The 19237-nt window shown below is 37.8% G+C and overlaps 1 protein-coding gene across 1 annotated transcript in view; it reads right to left on the reverse strand.

Moving 5' to 3' along the window:
- FREM2 (FRAS1 related extracellular matrix protein 2) overlaps nucleotides 1-19237 on the reverse strand; it is a 196682-nt gene that overhangs the window by 18042 nt on the left and 159403 nt on the right. The window contains exons 7-15 of the mRNA XM_011992971.1: nucleotides 16738-16887; nucleotides 14798-15007; nucleotides 13169-13366; nucleotides 12296-12460; nucleotides 11539-11721; nucleotides 7235-7365; nucleotides 5467-5625; nucleotides 3888-4191; nucleotides 1921-2052 (exon numbers count right to left, since the gene is read on the reverse strand). Coding sequence (XP_011848361.1) covers nucleotides 1921-2052; nucleotides 3888-4191; nucleotides 5467-5625; nucleotides 7235-7365; nucleotides 11539-11721; nucleotides 12296-12460; nucleotides 13169-13366; nucleotides 14798-15007; nucleotides 16738-16887 — 1632 coding nt within the window. The remainder of the gene's footprint in view (nucleotides 1-1920; nucleotides 2053-3887; nucleotides 4192-5466; nucleotides 5626-7234; nucleotides 7366-11538; nucleotides 11722-12295; nucleotides 12461-13168; nucleotides 13367-14797; nucleotides 15008-16737; nucleotides 16888-19237) is intronic.

Below are 19237 nucleotides of genomic sequence, written 5' to 3' on the forward strand. Positions count from 1 at the left end.
AGTTTTAATTTAAAATCCAATAAATATTTATAGATATCACCCACATAAATAAAATCTCTTTGAGATCTTCAATAATTTCTAAGATGTCCTGGATCATAAAAGTTGAAAACTGACCATGCATGGGGGCTCACGTCTGTAATCCCAGCACTTTGGGAGGCCAAGGCGGGCGGATCACTTGAGGTCAGGAGTTCGAGACCAGCCTGACCAACATGACGAAACCCCATCTCTACTCAAAATACAAAAATTAGCCAGGCATGGTGATGCACGCCTGTAATTCCAGCTACTCAGGAGACTGAGGCACGAGAATCGCTTGAACCCAAGAGGTGGAGGCTGCAGTGAGCTGAGGTCATGCTACTGCACTCTAGCCTGGGTAACAGAGTGAGACTCTGTCTCAAAAAAAAAAAAAAAAAAAAAAAAAAGGTTGAAAACTACCACCATTATATAAGTACAGGCTAAAGACTGAAAATTTGTTCTGTAAAGGGTCAAATAGTAAATATTTTAGCATTGTGGTCCCTGAGGTCTCTGTTGACTGTTCAGTGCTGCCATCAGAGTGAAAGCCACTACTATGTGAAGGAATAAACCTAACTGTGTGCAATAAAACTTTATTAAGGGCCATGGATTTGAATTTCATACCATCTTTATGTTTCAAAAGTAGACTTCTTGTTTTTCCTTTTCTCCCCCAAACATTTAAAAATATAAAATATATTCCTAGCTTGCAGACCATGTGAAAACAGGGAGCAGACTGTATTTGGCCACAGGCCACAGTGTGCTGAGCCCTGGAATGAGCAATACAGCAAAAGACTATGAACCAGTTCTTCTCTTTGAGCCTTTCCCACCTGTTCCTCTCAGATTCACTTGGAGCAAAACTCCGGCCCCACAGAAGAAGCGGTCAGCCTCAACAGAACACACTTCTGGCAGAGCTGTGGCTACTGAACATCAAACACTGCATTCAGAAAATGCAAAGCCAAGTCCTAGGAGTGGCAGAAGAGACCACTCTTTCTTTTAGGAAATAACTCTTACTGGTCTGTGTTTCCCTGATGGGTCCCTACTCAGCCCTTTGCAGCTCAAGTCACACCTCCACATGGACCTAGAGATTGGGTGGTTCAGGGACCAACATTATGCTGTAAAGGAAGGAATGCAGATTCCTGACCACCTGCCCTTCCAATCCCCAGAAAAATCTCAGGTTGTGATAGGCAGACATAGCAGATGTTCTTGTTCTGGGGGAATAGATTCTACCTTGCGGCTCCTAATCATATTTCCTCTCCCTTAGCTACATAAAATATAACTAACATACCAAGTAATAAAATTAATATGAACAATTTGCTACAAGTGTAAAGTGAATTGAGTGGAAAATAACATGAAAATGCCTTCTGTACATGGTAAAATATTCATGAAGTATGATAAAGTTATTGATACACACATTCTGGTCACAGCTCCCTAGCCAGAGAAAATAAACACAATATATAATACCTGTTAGTTTCATTTTTTAATTGTATTTACATATCTAGGAAATGTCTTAGTTACGTGATAAATATTGAGAGAGACATAAAACTCCAGCTATAAAATTGCAACACATGTTGAAGGTAGGCGCTAAGATATCAAATACTTTACTGTAACTTCAAGTTTACAATTGAAGATGTATTTGTACTCTTTCATAAAAGCTAGACTACGTACCAGTTTTGTTTTATCATGTCTGGATATGTATTACATCTATCTAATTTTAAAGAACGCTTACATTGCCATAGTTATAAAAACTGTGTAGAACAAAGCTAAAAAAGTTGAAAGAAGCAGAAGGACTTGAAGCTCAAGTTGCAAATTGAACATTTGTTGAAGCTTGGTTATTCAGAAGATGAAGGAAAATGCACCAGGTAATGAGGAGTCCGAAACAATTCCACAGATTTGCTTACCCAGGTCACCTACCATCTATGTGTGGCATTGTGACAGTGAGCTTGATAAGGTTTGTGTAGTCTGGGTCCTCAGGGCCTGTGTAGCGCAATTTAGCTGAGAACGGCTCTGCCCCAACTACCCCAGGTACACGGGGCTGACAAAGACCTTGAAAAAAACACCATATTTATGCGAAAAGAAGGTAATCAATAATACCTAAAGAATGTTTTAAAAATAGGAGCTATTATTTTTCTATGTACTTTAAACTTCTCTGTGGAGTAGGGCATGGCTAAGAGTTTACATCACGTCATAAGAAATTAGAAGGCCACAGGGTGAGAAGTAATCACAGCAGACAGTTTAGTGGCCACTTGACAATTTAGGGATTGTTCAAACTTTGAGAAAAAATAGTTACCATTCAATGTAACTTAATGTGTGCTGGTTATTCTAAGTCCTGGTCATATTCACAAAACCATTTAAATATAAAGTATCAACAGATACAATAAAAATGATTGAAAGTCAGTAGGATAAAAGTAAATGTAGTTAAACCAAGTACATTTTCTTTTTACTGTAGAATAATATACTTATCGTTAGTTATGTTTACATTACTTATAAGTGAACAAAACTAAAACTGCTCATTTTAGGAACAAAAACTAAAGTCTCCTTAAAAATCAGAGAGCAAACTGTGAACAGTAGAGTTTTCTCTATATATGTAATTTTTTACAGTACGTGTATTATACATTATACTCCATTTTATATTCATCTCTCTTTCTCTCTCATATCTCCCAGTGACCTTCAAGAATTTGGACATGAAACTCTTTCTCCAGCATTTCCTTTAAGAAAACAGTGGGTTTTTTATTTGAACATCATGAAAGGGACCAAGATGCTGAATTATAATTTGAAGAGAACTTGGAAAGATACAATTGCTTATCGATTAGTATAAAACAGAGAAAATAGACAAATATTTACTAGGATAGCAATGAAATCAGAGGCAGGCCCCAGCATAGGGGCTGTCTGATTTATGAAAAGAGAGAATCATTTTAAGGCATTATTTAAATATTTGATCCTGAATATACAGTAGTCGCAGATGGGACATATGACCTCTCTTTATGCGGCAAATTTACTTTTGAATGCAGTATGCAAATGGATGATTTAGAAATAGAATCATATATATGCAACCGTTTTTAAGAAAAATCTCATTAAAAAAATATTCTGCAGTGAAGGATTTATTTATATAGTGGATTTCCTGTCTTTCCAATGTCGTCCCCAGCCACATCCTATTCTCCATCCCCAATGTGCCTTTGCTCCAGCCTTAAATACAGTCTCTCTTGTAATACTAAGGTATTCATTTGCACATACCCTTCTACCTGGATTGCCCTTCCCCTCCCGTCCCCAGCAAAATCCTACTCACCCAACAACCAGCTGAGCTCCCGGCACGACATGAGCTCTGTTCAGATCTGAGCCTTGCACACCATTTTGCCTTGTCTCCTGGTTTTTCCTCCTCTCCCTCTCAGAAGCTTCCCCATTTCTCTGCTTGCCATTCCCAGAATATCTCACATTCTTTCTTGTTTTTACGAGTTGTTGCTCATGCTTGGTTTCCTCTACTCTTTCCAGATTCAGCTTGAGCCTCCCCTCTTTGATGAGCCTTTCCTGACCCACTCAGGGTAAAACTAACCACTTCTACCTGTGCATTCCTGTGCCCTGTCTAGACTAAAATGTGTCTGCATCTTCAACTGGACCAAGAAATCCTCAAAAGCGGGGATCCTGTCTTCTTTATTTTATTGCCAGCACAAAGCATTGTGTCTGGCGTATAATAGGTACTTAAAGGTGGAATGAATATTTTGTTTTGTAATACATAATTTTGTAAAAATAGATTTTAACTTTTAACTATGTACAAAATACATGGAATATGTGGGACATTTGGAAGTCTTAATAACCAGAAAGTAGACATTTGTAATATTCCACAGTATTCCAGTGATCTTCAGGGGAAAATGGTAATGACTGACCTTCTTCTCTGCTGATGGTTACAATAGGGCTCATGAGCTCCAGGCCTTCATCCCCGTTGGTGTTCACAGCACGAGCCGCGCACTGCACCCGGGAGCCAGGCTGAAAGTATATAGAGTCCAGCGTGACCATCTTGGATGATGTAAAAAAGGTGTCGAAGTCCACTTCTCTCATCGGGCTGGTCACACCATCAGGGCCCGCAGGTGCACTAGTCAGCCACCGGTACCGGGTCAAAGTGTCATTGATGTTCTCACTTGCACAGATAGAGCCTGTTTTATCGTAGTCTGAATATTTGGGGTTGCAAGCCTATGGAGAACAAATGACTGTGTTAGGAACAGAGTGTAGAACAGTGTGGAACGCATTCTTCTCCCGTTCTCTGTCATCGAGTTTTCACTGCGGATTTCCCCAGTTTCCACATGCTGTTCATACAACTTCCGAATTTTGATTCCCAGCCATGATAGCGTTTATAAATGCTAATCTTGCATTTCAAACAGCTTATTGGATGTTTCTATTTCTAACTTAATACGTGTAAAATTTTTATTTATACCATAATCTCTTGAATTATCAGGTTTGCCAATTAACCTTATTCTCTCTTTTTTCCTCCCTCCCTTCCTGTCTCTCATCTTACCCCCTTATCCAGTGAGTCAGGAACTCGGCTGATTATTCTTTTGCAGTATTGCTTAAGATGATGCCTTCCTTTCCATTCCCAGCAGCACTTCTCTGTCTAATTCAGGGTCTTTTCTTCCACTCTGCTAACACACGACTGCCCTGTTAACCTGCCAGCTTAACCCCTCTGATCATTCTTCTGCGTAAGAACTCTTCGCTACCCAACAAATGAAGTCCAAATTTCTTAATATGACATTGAAAACTCCCTATACTTTGACACCAACTTATCTCTGCCTTGTTGACTCAATTAACATGCATTGTGTACCTTTTATATATAAGTGATTATAGAAGTGCTGTTGTGATATAAAAATAAGTAAGTCATAATTTTAGCTCACGAGGAGCTTATAATTTGGAGTCAAGAAAAGGTAAATTTTAAAAGTAGTGATAATCTGCTATTTCTTATGCTATTTGTTTCTAGCTGTAGCTCATGTTGCAATCCCTTCTTCCTAGAATGACCTTCCCTTATCAGACTTGCATCCTAAATGATCAGAATTTCGCCTGACCATCCCAAATCTCCCCTCATATATGGAGCTGCAGCTCTGACCTCCAATTTGTATCATTTTCATGATAGTGGTTATATCTTGCCTTATATTAGAGTTACCAATTCCTATATTTTTTTCTTCATCTATAAATATCTTGAATGCAGACCTCATATCTTATTTATTTTTCTATTGGTGACAGACTGAGATAACACACTATGTACACATCAGTTAATGAAACTTTGCTGGGTGAAGAAAGAAAAATGGGAGCTTTATTTGATTAGTGTTACATCTGCAAAGTTCAAGGCTTAAACCATGTAGTATTTTTCTACTTTCATTTCTTCATAACAAAGCCAATGCTATATTGATTACACTTTAAAATTATTTGAAATAATTATCTTACAATTTTCCTCAATTTTGTGAATCGCCTACTCACTGTGATACAGATGACAGGATAGCCCGACACGGGTCCAGTACTCTCCTTAGCTTTGGAAGTGTCGTCATACATCAACAGGGACACAATTTGAGGGACAGAAGGAAAAGTGACATCTGCCATGCTGCTCATTTCTTCTATATACACAATGGCTTTGGTCACCTAGAAGGAAAAGATAATTATCACTGATGAGTGAAATATTAAACTTTTGATGCTTCTACCATACAGGACAATACTCACGATCCCTGGCAAACCCATGGCCTCATTATGATGCAAATTGTCATACTCAGAGCCCCTGGAGAGCAACTGGCCCTAAGTGGCCTGATGCACAAGACCTTGGCACCTTGTTCACATCTTAAGGTTCCAGGGTGGGCAGCTGAGCCCAGGGCAGTCAATCCAAAGGTTGGCCAGAGGCCCATGAGGTGTCTGGGCTCTAATTTTTTTTTCTCTCCAGTTGTGATGACAGTAGCTAAACCTGTCTTGGGGTTGTGAAGGGAAATTTCATGAAGGAGTCAATTCTTTGACAGTGGGAGTAGAGCTGGAGGACATTCTGAAGGAAGGACGATCAGAGAGGTCACGGGATAGTGTGAGCCTGGATGAAGCAGATGCCAGTAATAAGAAATTCTTTAAAGCAGTCAAGGGCAGAAGGCACCGCCTGAAACCCAGGCAGGGGAGAATTTGAGTTCCAGACAGAAGAGGATTCCATGAACACCTGCTGCTGGGCGAGGTAACAAGAACACCTTGCTGTGAACTTGCCCTGGTTCCCAAATAACCGTCCAATATCTGACTACATAGCATAGTTTCCCAAACTATCTTTACATGTATATTTTTAAAAGAAGCTTTCATCACTGGAAGTAACTTGAGTGAATATTCTTTTCACCCAAAAGAATTTCATACGCTACTACATAAAAATAATAATAAAAGATTCATCTTATGTGATGAAGACACAAAACTATATTTGATAAAGATTGCCCATACTTGAATTTTAAATAACTTGATGAAAAGCAAGGCACTGTAGTAGAAAAACCATCAAGCAGTAAAGATTACAAAATGATAAAAACATTTATGGAAAAAAGTTTCCCAGCTTAAACTCATACTAAAGTGAAACAAACAAAAAAGTAATACAGTAAATTTAAGCAAAGATATAAAAAATTAATACATTCCAAAAAGACATGTAGTTTTAAAAATTATTTCCCTTGTCAAGGTCAACATTCTGTGGAATTATGTTCATTTTGAGGAAAATCTGGTTAATGAGACAATATAAATTAAGTAAGTATAGACAACAGGATTTAGGACTGCAACATTTTGATCATGAGGCTGTGGACATCAAATTCTGATAAAGCCAGGGGAAACAGATCTTGATTTGGAGGGTTAGCAAACTGCTTTGTGGGTTTGAATATGTTTTATGAGTTGTGGCACTGAATTAATAGTTCCCTCTTTACTCTGAGATGCTACTTTCTCTCTGATGGTTAATCCCAAGGTCAATCAATTATTACTGACTGACATGGGGAAGGGAAGTGCACTGGTTTGGGGCTCAGTGACTTCAGTCCTTGCGTTTCAACACACATTTTTCAAAGAAAAGATAGGAATTTCTTGCTATGATCTAATCAGAAGAAAACATATTTAGGTGGTAAAAAAAGATTATGCATATCTCTTTCATGTAAGGCTTGTACAAAGTCTCCTCAATTTATTGTACACTGTGTGATTGCTTTTATGCATTTTCTCTGACAAACTGCTGGCCATGAATTTACATACACATTACATTACTTACCTGCGTCTCTGCTATCATATTTTCATCAGGTTTTAGGTGAACAGTGAAGGCTTCTCTCATCTCTCTCACCCCATCAAAGATAACTTCGATTTCAACCACATGCTGGGTTTCCCCTTCCTTAAACTCAATTTCTACAAATGCAAAATCACAGATTTAAATCGTTTGCATGTGAATATTAGAAGTTTTCTATCAAGCTTTTTTTTTTTTTTTTTTGGTCTGTGGCCTGCAATGAGAAATACATTTTACACTGTGGTCCAGTATTTTTTTTTGTGTGTGTGAAATGAAATCAAATGTTTAACAAATATCACTAATTCTTACTCTATGCATTTTACTTTAATATTTTCTTGTTTCCCAAGACTTTAATTTTTCAATTTTTTTTATTTCCATAGGATTTTGGGGGAACAGGTCATGTTTGGTTGCGTGAATAAGTTCTTGAGTGGTGATTTCTGAGATTTTGTCTCACCCATCACTCGAGCAGTATACACTGTACCCAATTTGCAGTCTTGTACCCCTCACCTCCCTCCCACCATTTCCCTGGAGTCCCAAAGGTTCATTATATCATTGTTATGCCTTTGCATCCTCACAGCTTAGCTCTCACTTATGAGTGAGAATATACAATGATTGGTTTTCCATTGCTGAGTTACTTCACTTAGAATAACAGTCTCCAGTTCCATCCAGGTTGCTGTGAATGCCTATTTTATCTGAAGGAAAATTTTAATAACAAGACATTGGTTTTTGGCCTACAGTTTGAAAATATGCTGAATTATGGGAGGGACAATCAGTAGTTCTAATATTGGGACATAATCAGAAAAATTAACATCTTATTCTCCAGAATTTCTAAACCAATAGGACTCAAGACAAATGAATATGATCACAGGTATAATAGTGTGAATGGGATTTACATTATGTATATATGTAGAAAAGCCGGATAAATAACTGTTGAGTTTTTTATACAATATCAAATTATATTTCAAAAAAACTTCTTTGTGTTTTTCAGGGAAACGTAGACAAGTCATTTTAGATAAATGCTAGTGATTGTTTTCCTTTCACCCTGTCCTTTCTCACTAAGAAAGAATTGCTTCACTGTCATAAAAGTTAAATCTAGAATCCTAAAAAAAATCAGAATTCTTTTCTTAACCACTCATTTCAAAATTACTAAAAATCATGAAAATTATCAGATTTTATTGAAGTCATAATTAAGCAGCTGATCATACTGTAAAGCATGGATAAACTACTTTGTTGGTTTTACTATACCTTTTGAGATACTGTTTCAAAAGAGAAAATATAAAGCTTATAAAGTATAATTATCCCAATTAGAAGAGTCAACAGATGCCAGTTTCCGATGTAGCTGCAGTTCAGTTATTATAATTCTAAATTACAAATCCTTTAGAGTCTGGAAGAAGAAAATGAATTGCCAGTGCATTTTCTTTTTCCTGCTTCAATTTTTAAATTATCAGGTATGAGGAGCAATTTTCTTCCCTTTATCTTTAAATAATTTTCTTTTTCTTTGTAACATTAGTTCTCTGTTTCTAGATACAGCAATTATTTCTACTAGCCTTCACATATTATTTGAGCCCATCAGTCCCAGATTTCTTATACCCTGAGAGAACTTATAGTTCTTGTTCCAGAGAAGAAAATAGCTAATCATTTGCTTGATTTGACCTGTATGATGTGACATTAAAAAATTGGTTTCTAACATTTAAATATCTGGGAATTTCATAGGAAAACAGAGATTTTTGAGTTTTTTTGTTACTTTCCTGCATGGCAGGAGACTATGACCACTAGGCTGTGATAATACAGGCTTTTCTCGGCAAGGAATGGGCTTGCTGGCTTAATGACATTACAATCACTCCATTTTCTCTCATATTTTCCTTGCTTTACTTGTTTTCATTGCTTATCTTAGATGTGTAAACATTCAAGGTTTTGTAATGCCTTGAGTTATAAAAACCAAATTTCTTAGAATTTAAAAAATTAAACATTTATTTTAAATATCTGTTATTGTTTTCTGATAGTATACTTGCTGGATGGTGGGCAAGTTTTCTCACTCACATTTATCTTTTTCTGTCACTTTAGACTATTTTAGTACACAAAAAATTTCAACTTTTGTCCTATATTTAATTTTTTTCTGTTTTTTTGCAAAGAACTCACTTCAGTTTGAACCTTTACAGGAGAAATTAGAAAACGTTTCAGAAAAATATTCCTTAAATTTTTAGTATAAACATTATAAAACACATGTTGACATTTATTGGATAAAAGAGACCAACAGGTTTATTTAATATTTTAACTTTTTTCTGACTTTACTTTTCAGTTTACTACATAGCTGTAATTTTGTTTCTGTTTAGCAAAAGGAATCATTTTACTTTCAAGAAAAATATTTTTTGTTAAAGATCATGTTATCAATATTTAGAAGATTCTTCTTTCATGTAAAATCTGCTCATGATAGAAATACATTTTATATTTTATAATTCAGTAGCTAATCAGTTTTGTTTTCTCTTCTCTGGGATTATGTGTGATTTATTTCAAATATATATTATGTTTTACATAGAGAATAATCTGGGAATAACTTTGAAGCTTGTATATTCTTTCCATATAATGGTTACAATTTGATACAAGCTCCTCTGTAGAAGACGCCATTTTTTATATTGCCTCACTAACTTTGTTACTGATTCAGGGATACCTATCAGTTGGTTTCTCAGCTTTGTTTGTAAATTAGATAAAGATGAATGCCTGAAGGGCTAAGATCATCAAGAACGAATGACTCTTGATAGGGAGAGGTGGGAAAGTAGAAAACAGTGAATAATTAGACTCCAAATAATTCATAAACGTAATTTTGGACATAAAGTTACTTTTCTTTTGTAAGCAAATAATTCAGAGAGAGAGCAACTGAGAGAGAAGAACTGAGTTTTTTGTTTTTTTGGCGGGGAGGGGGTTTTGCTCTTGTCTCTCAGGTTGGAGTGCAATGGTGTGATCTCCGCTCACTACAGTCTCCGCCTCCCAGGTTCAAGCCATTATCCTGCCTCAGGCTCCCAAGTAGCTGGGATTACAGGCATGCACCAACACACCCAGCTAATTTTTGTATTTGTAGTAGAAACAGGGTTTCACCATGTTGGTCAGGTTGGTGTTGAACTCCTGACCTCAGGTGATCCGCCCTCCTCAGCCTCCCAAAGTGCTGGGATTACAGGTGTGAGCCACCGTGCCCAGCTAGAACTGATTTGTTTTAATTACTGATAAAAGTAAATGGCAGGCTGAGTTTGGTGGTCATGCCTTTAATCCAAGCACTTTGGGAGGCCAAGGTGGGCAGATCACTTGAGACTAGGAGTTTGAGGCCAGCCTGGCCAACATGGTAAAACCCCATCTCTACCAAAAATACAAAAAAAATTAGCTGGGCATGGTGGCGCATGCCTGTAGTCCCAGCTTCTTGGGAGGCTAAGGTGGGAGGATCGCTTGAACCTAAGACACGGAGATAGCAGTGAGCTGCGATTATGCCACTGCACGCTAGCCTGGCCAACAGAGTGAGACTCTGTCTCCAAAAAAAAGAAAAAAAAAAAAAGATGGTGACATGGCTCAACATTTGCAAAAAGAGAGAGATGAAAGACATCTCTAAGTGGCTGCTTTTTTTGGTTTAGATTTAGATTGCTGGTGTTCTCTAAACCAAAAGAGATTATTATCACAGTTATTATGACACACAAAAATAAGGGAATTATTATTTAATCTGGTAACCACAATGAAGGTAAAACCAATAGAAAGTCAACTCAAAACAGAAGGTTATCTAGCACATTTACTCAAAATTTCCCTAAGTCCTAACACATATACCCTGTAAGTCAAAAAGAAAAAATCTTGGAAATAAATCCCATTGTGTTTGTTTTACTAAACGATAGAAATTTAAGAGTATGTTTATATTTTAATTGAAACAGCTCAGAAACAGAAAGTCAAATACTGCTCGTTCTCACTTCTAAGTGGTAGCTAAACAATGTGTACATGTGGACATAGAGCGTGGAATGATAAACACTGAAGACCTGGGGAGGGTGGGGGAGTGGCAGGGGGTGCTTACTGAGAAATTACTTAATGGGTACAATGTACATTATTCGGGGGACGGATATACTAAAAGACTAGACTTCACTATGACACAGTATAACCGTGTAACAAAATTGCACTTGTACCCCTTAAAATTACACCCCCCAAAAAAGAGTGTCCTATTTTTATTTCAATTGGATGTTTCCCTTCTTTTCCTTAAGGGCACTGGCACTGGCACACAGAGTTGGCATGATCCATCCATGAGGAGACAGGCCCTGGGAGCCCTGTACCTTCTGACACCGGGTGGTAGTCTTCTCCAGAGGTGGCTGAGCCATCCTTGGTGTGGACTCTCACAATGGAAACCTTTGAAGTGTCTCCTTGGCGAATCACTGGAATTCTTACAACCACCGACTCTCCAGGTTCTTTGGGTTCAGTGACACTAAATTTGGTTTCTCCAAATTTAATAACAGTCTCTAAAATTGCGGGAAAGACGGACAAATGACATTATTAGTAAGGGGAATGCTTTTCCTCCATTTCTAATGTTAGTTTCCATGTGGGAGGGGCTTAAGGACTCTTACGCTCCTGGTTTCTCTCTGTCCCCTCACTCAAAATTAGTGATGTGTGTGGAAGGAAAAGCTGGCATATGTCGTCCAACTCCTTCCTGGGATTTAACCAGCCCCCAGAGAGCATGTGCTGCCAGCTGTCTATGTGCCATAAATGACACATGAGCAGGCCACTGAAGGTGGCGGGGGAAGGGAGGAAACTGTTGGTCCCCCTGTACCCAAAGGTGTGTATAGAGTAGAGGGCCGGCATGGATGTTTGGGAATTAGTGTTTGGATGTAAGCCATATTCTCCAGCGTCAAAATGATCAGTTTTAATTGTTTATTTTGTTCCCCATCTGTTTGTCTTTTTGCTATTTCTCAATAGATTAAAAATCCTAGTCTGAAAGTAGAGGAGGCGGGGGGATTTTTCTGAGTCACTTAAAACCTTGACTTGGATGGATTTTAGTTCCCAATTTACAGTTGAACACAAAAAAAGATGTCTTACTATCAGCATCATCTCGGATCCTTACGAGAGTTTCGTTTTGTTCACCAACTGCAGCCCCAAAGGGGGAGTTGCTTTGTGGAGTGCCGAGTACCAGACGGAGCTCCTCCACCTCCTCATAGAGCATGTCGTCCATCAGCTCAAGGATGCACGGCTTTTCAGTCTCACCTGGAACAACAGTGTCAGCAGGTCAATCACGTCCCATAGGAATGTATCTACAACTAGAATGTGAGCACCGTAAGGGCAAGAATGTGGATTTTTCCTGCCATCTCAGTGCAACAAATAGTGTTTGGCAAGTAATAAGCCTTCAGTAGATATTTGCTGAATCGGTGAATACATATTTAAGTATATGCAATGACCAGCCCTTATTTGTATGGGGAATTTCTTTGCTTTCTGTCTTTAAGCTCTGCCACTCATCTTAGAAAACAAAGGAAACAGCACAAATGCCACTTGTGTTTATGAATTTTTAGCATTACATTCAGAAAGCAAGATTAGCAGCCTTGTACTAGTTGGTCATTGTTAATCTGACCTCAACACCAGTTTGTAGTATTATTAACTTCTGACTTACTAAACAAATCATTGAGCTAAGTTTAATTCCTAGCATTGTAAAATCTGTACATTTCATATGCGTTTGTCCACTGAATAAGTTTTGAAGAAACCATATATCACATCACTGGGAATCAATAAGTTAATGCAGATACAAAAAGGGCATTCATTCAATCTGTTAAAAATCGATTTCACTTTCCTCATTTAGTGCACATAAAACCATGCCATACGCTTGTTGATATCAAGGAACTTGTATTTCCCTGATACCTATTTCTGAGTAAAAATTCAGCTTCTTCAAATTTCACGAAAAAACTTTAAGCTCAAGCTTACCAGGGAGGAATGTGATGATGGAGACGTCAGTGTTTGGGCGTTCTTCAAAGTCCATCATCACCTGTGCAGACCCCTGCCGGGTGTAGCATCTCACTGAGGATCTGTACTGGACATCCCCACTCCTATGGATCATTGTAACTATCTGCCCATCACTTTCGCTGCCAGTATATATTCGTTCTTTGAATTGCATCTTAGGCACTGCAAAAACAAAGGATCAAAGTGAACGGAAATTTCTTTGTGGAAACTGGCATTTCAGAAGATGTGGTTTAGTGGAAAGAATAATGGAAAGTAAGTGAGAAGAACTGGATTCTGTCTCCATTCAGTCACTTGCCAATGTTTTGACCTTGAGCAAATCACTTAAGAGTTTTGATTTCCTTACCTTTGACATTTTGCTCTGCCTGTTTGGTAAAGGAAGGGTATGCAATGAAATGCTAAAAAGTAGATAAAACCACAAACCTTCGATATTTGTAACTACATGTTTCTTAGTCATGAGGCTTTCAGAATTTCCTGATATGAAGAACACTAAATATTGTGCAGATAATTATAAGCATAATTTACTCAGATCATGTGGGAAAGTTGACTCTGTGTGTGTGTGTGTGTGTGTGTGTGTGTGTGTGATTTTTAGGTGACACCTATGCTAGGTTAATTGCGTATAGGCCTCATTGACAACAGGTAAGACTCCTTCAAGTACAGTTGAAATCCTCATGATTGAAGAGTGTTCAGAATTCCCTTGTGACAGCGTGTCAGAATTCCCTTGTGATGATGTGCCATGTGTTCAGCAGAGGGTTGTCCCAGAACAGCATTTTTGGCACATTATCAGAGAAACTGTATGAGTGTCTAGGGGAAGGAGATGACAGAAAGTGTCCTGTGCTGTGAAGTGGGGAAAGATCACTGACACTCAGGAGTCTATGCAGTTCCACGTGGTTCCACCCATCTGCCGTGAGGGGAATTCTTGAGGCACAATCAAGATATCGATGACATCACTTTTTTTTTCTTTAAGGCTCGAGAGAAAGAATAAGAGTTTTATTCTGAGACTGTTTAATTCTATCCAAACCATCAGGAGGAGAAAGGTGTGGTCAGCTAAGGTATTTGTATGAGTTGGACTGTGTCCCCCTTAAATTCATATGTTGAAATCCCAACCCCAACACCTGAGGATGTGACCTTATTGGTAAGTTGGGTCTTGACAGAAGTAATTAAGTTACAGTGAGGTCTTTAGGGTGGGCTCTAATCCAATATGACTGGTGTTCTCATAAAAAGAGGAAAATTAGACAGAGACACATACAGGGAACATGATGTGAAGAGATACAGGGACAACATGGCCATCTTCAAGCCAAGGAGAGAGGCCTGGAACCTCCGTCCCTGACAGTGCTCAGAAGGAAGCGAGCCTGCCAACACCTTAATTTTGGACTTCTCGTCAACAACTATGAGACAATAAATTTCTGTTATTTAAGCCATCCAGATAGTGGTACTTTATTATGGAAGCTCTAGCAAACAAACATACACACACACACACACACACACACACACACACATATATATATTATATATAGTTTATCATCTTGCTTATCATATATATATAAACCTTAGCTTATGATTTCACTTATCATTGTAAAATTTATAAACACTCACAATCGGAGACAGAGTCATTTATGGAGACTGTGGCTTTGCTGGGCTCGCCAAGGGCTGCCTTCACAGGCATACGAAGCACCAGTTCAAATTTCTCAATTCCCTCCAGCACTGGTTCTCCAAGGTCATCCAGAATGACGACACGAACAGGTTGCATGTTGACTCCAGGTGCAAAATCTAAATTACGGCTGATGCCCACGTAGTCTGTTCCAGCTATGACAGTAACAAAAAAATATTCAGTTGGGGACTAATTAAATTTCAAAAAATTATAAGACATAAATTATGTAATTATATTTATAATTCTTCTTTTAAAAAACAGAGACCAGCATAACCTTACAGAAAAGTACATTTAATACAATGCAAATAGATATCCAGATAGCTACTGTGCTGATAGATCAAAGACCAGCTGCTGAACTTTATCCACGTTTCATGGTTAGCCTTTGGATTAGTTATGTTGGCTTTCTGTGTCATAGTTCCTCTAACTTTAGTTTGAAAATTATCTAATAAAGGTAATAAAAATCAAGCTTAGAAAAATCAGCATATCAATCAAATATATGATCCTCATAAATTACATATGAAATACAGACATTTAAAATTTTGTTCACATTAATTATTTATGTATCTTTGCTGGAGCTGCTGTAGAACATCCTACTTAGCTGTATGGTTGCCTGTTAGCTAAAGCAACACATTTAAGTGGAACCAGCTCTGCCCACACTCCATCCACCTTTGTTCCAGGCAATGAGAGAAGCTTCTACACTTTGATCTTTAATTTAATATTTTTCAGACAAAAGGGGCTATATCTAGTGTTGATACCTCCATTTATATCTAAAGTAAAAACAAAACTGCCTTTTAATCTGTAGCCACTACATCCTCAAAGACTGACAGTGGTGGGCAATAGGTCGATAATATTGCTTCTTTCTTTGTTTTCATACCTTCTGCTCTTCTGACTCTCATTTTGTATCTACTTTACCTCCAAATGTGCAACTTTACTTGAGCATATCTGTCTTTAATTCATTTTGTAGAATGTCCGTATCTCCTTGTGGTTCTTTTTATACTTTTTTCTTTTCCTCTGCTTCTTCCCCTTTGCTCTTATTTCTATCTTTCCCTCCCATTATCTCTGATTTGAATATTTCTCTTAAAAATGATTAATTTAGTTAAACAAATGTTTACTGGCACCTGCTACATGCAAAGCACTATACTGCTTCCACTACATTAAAAAAGTTAAAACCTAAGGGTGACTTTTCAAATGGTATAACCTGTGCTTGCTTTGTGTGATGAATGTCTGATGTGTGTATGACATGCATGTGTGTTCTCAAGTGTGTGTACATGAGAAAGTTTGTATTGTTGGTCATTTAGGGAAAAAAAAGGAAATTTTGAATTCTATGCTTGCTGTAAACTTTAAAATCAACTTTTTGGAGCTGTAGATCCCGGAATAAAATGCAGATATGTGCTAGTTAGTACATTTTTTATAATGAAGTGTGGAAAAAACCTTTTGGATCTGAAGTATTTATAGGGACTCATGGTTAAAATAAGGAGACAGCCAACTGAAGACACATGCCTGCACAGTACCTAAATGTCATAGGTTTCTGTGGGGATAGATTATGTGCAGCAAGATGATTTTCCTGCCTATAATGCCACAGCATTCAGCGATACTAGTTTTGCTGAGAGTAGAGAACCACTTCATGGAAATATAGGCCTTAGTATATAGATCCTTTGAGTCTTAACGTTTGTAACCTAGCTTCTGATTCATGGCCCTTAAATGTACTTTCCCAAAGTGGTAAATAAAGCCTAGATTTACCTCCTAGAGTAATAATTTCAGCAAAAACAATACACCCAGCCAAACTGCTTTAATAGAAGTGAGGTATTTCAGCTTTAAACAAATTTGTGCCATGGTCATTGAAAATTGCAGAACAGTCTAAAGAGCCGAGCGGGAAACTGCTCACCATCTGCGGAGGGAGGATCCGTTTTCCGAGACCTCACTGTGACACTAGAAGACTTGGACAGGTCCGTGCCTGTTCTCCACACCCGAACTTCCACGTAGCCAGCGCTCTCATCCACGGAGTATTCCACATCGCCGAAGTAGAAGATGGGTTCTGTTAAGAAATGAACAGAAATCATTTCTGTTATTTTTATTTTTTCCCATCAAACTCTATTGACATGATTCCAAAGAAGAGTGTGCTTACTCTTAGGGACTTCCTTATCATACATTTTTCCTTTTAGTGAGATAACATTTCTTCGATCTGTACTTTTCAGGTCAAAATATTACTGCTTACAATCGAACATACACACAGTAAAGTGTCTAATAAAACATTCTCATCTTGAGGCATAAGTTTGTTTGTCCTTCGTATGTGGGATTATAAGTGTCTTTGGAAGCTTAGTTGGAAAAATAGAACTAAATGAAACAAAACACATACCTGACTTTTTTTTTTTTCCAGTTTGGCCTAGCCACTCATTTTATTATCTCCTACCAAGTTTCCACTCTGGAACAGAGCTATAACTTTTTGCATTATGCCATTTTCTGGCCCATTAGATTTGGGCTTAATTCGGTGTATGTGGGCGTGTTATCATCACAAGTGTTAGAACCTACTGTCATAACTAGACTGAATATATGATTGCTAGTCCTGAAGACTGCAGGGCCTGACTCTGCAGGTTGCCTGTAGAGTATTGGAGATGCTCTATATTAAGTGAGACTTTACTAAATAAATAATCTCAGATGAAGGGGTTAATATTAATTCTAAACACACATGAAAATGAGGCAGATTCAGTCACTAAACTAGGGCACATGTTTTGGGGTCTTCGTATTTCTTTCCAATACTGGTGATACATTTCAATTGATCTAATCAGTTTCTGCCTGACTCAACCTGTGACCAATGGTTTACCTTGTGACAGAGCTGCTAGAAGTCTGAAGTTTAGCAGTCAGCTGACCAATGAAAAAACAGAGATTTAATTTGTGATCTTACTGTAAAAAAAATTTATTTTGAATTATATAGAGGCTCACAGGAAGTTGTAAAAGTAGTACATACTTCACTCATTGTGAGCTTATTTTTATAAGCAATTATTAAGAAAGATAAATTATATCACCCAGAATAAAGGTTAATAATAGTTACCATGCATGAACAGACACAGGTGAATGTACACACATAAGGTGAACAACTCTTTGACTTGACACATTCTAGTCACCTGGCTCTAGTTTCACAAGATTCAAAAGGACTGCATCTAAAAGAACATGCAACTCACATTACTGTTCCTTAAGAAGGAAGGCCACTAAAAACATGATATCATGTTTCAGAGCAACTAATTGAATTCCCACACATACCAAATTAAGCAAAACTCTACAACAATGGCTCACAAAGCTACTTGGAAAGGCAAAGAAAATTCATTTTGTGCATTGTTCACATTCAGTATGATTTCTTTATTTTCTTGCCCCAAATAAATTACCCTTTATTTAAACTGGAAAAGTTTGTTTTCTTTGTTTCTTCACATTGTGGGCATGATAAAAATCATACAGCCCCTTCAAATTCTTGAATAGTTCAAAACCAACCTTAGAAATTTTGTTCACATATTTTGGTTCAGAGGGTGATAAATGTCGCTGCAGCATAGTTAACCTCCTTCTTATCCTTTCAACTTGGACGGTGCTAGGGCACATGAGTGTACGTGTACAGACGAAGGTGTTATCTGTTAACCTCTGTCAAAGCAGAACTCAACTACAAGCCAGTACATTCCTGACATTTCCCACACTGAGGCAGGGCACAAAGGTGAAGACAGAGAACTCTGAAAATGCATCTTCTGACCAGATGGCCAAACCGGGCACATCTGTAAGTCTTTTAAAAGGCTTCCATAATTATCACAGAGGCTTGATCACCTGCATCCAACAAGTGATCTCTGTTAGTCTCTTCACATTCCTGACAAATCACATCATCACCCAAATTAGGTTTCTGAGTTATGGGAGAGAGCTGTGAAATGCAGTTAAGGGAGGACCTTTTATTTGACAATGATACCTCCCCATCTTCCCACCTCCCAAGTCCTCGCAGACACATAACAAAAAAGCAACGTAATAAAATCAGGTGAGTGAATATACAACTGCTAAACACCAAATAAGTTACACATCAGGGACCAAATGGTGTGTTGCATGTTTCAGACTCATTCTGTCAACTCCAAAACACATAGTTTTCCTTTATAGCTTAATGTGTAGTTTTTATAAGAAAAAAATATGGAAGTCTTATGTATGTAGTACTCTGAAAACTTCTAAGTTGTCATTTGAAATGAAGATGAATGAGTTACCATATATGTACAAACACATGTGTTTTATATGTATGTGGGTGTATTTGTGTGAATGTGTATGTGAGCAAGACAGAAAGAGAAAGAGGTGGGGGTGGCATGGCACATGTGACAACATTATGAAAATAAAACGGATATGAATGATGCAAACCACATGATTATGTT

Source organism: Mandrillus leucophaeus, unplaced genomic scaffold (assembly GCF_000951045.1).
Source record: "Mandrillus leucophaeus isolate KB7577 unplaced genomic scaffold, Mleu.le_1.0 Scaffold421, whole genome shotgun sequence".
Taxonomy (NCBI): Eukaryota; Metazoa; Chordata; class Mammalia; order Primates; family Cercopithecidae; genus Mandrillus; species Mandrillus leucophaeus.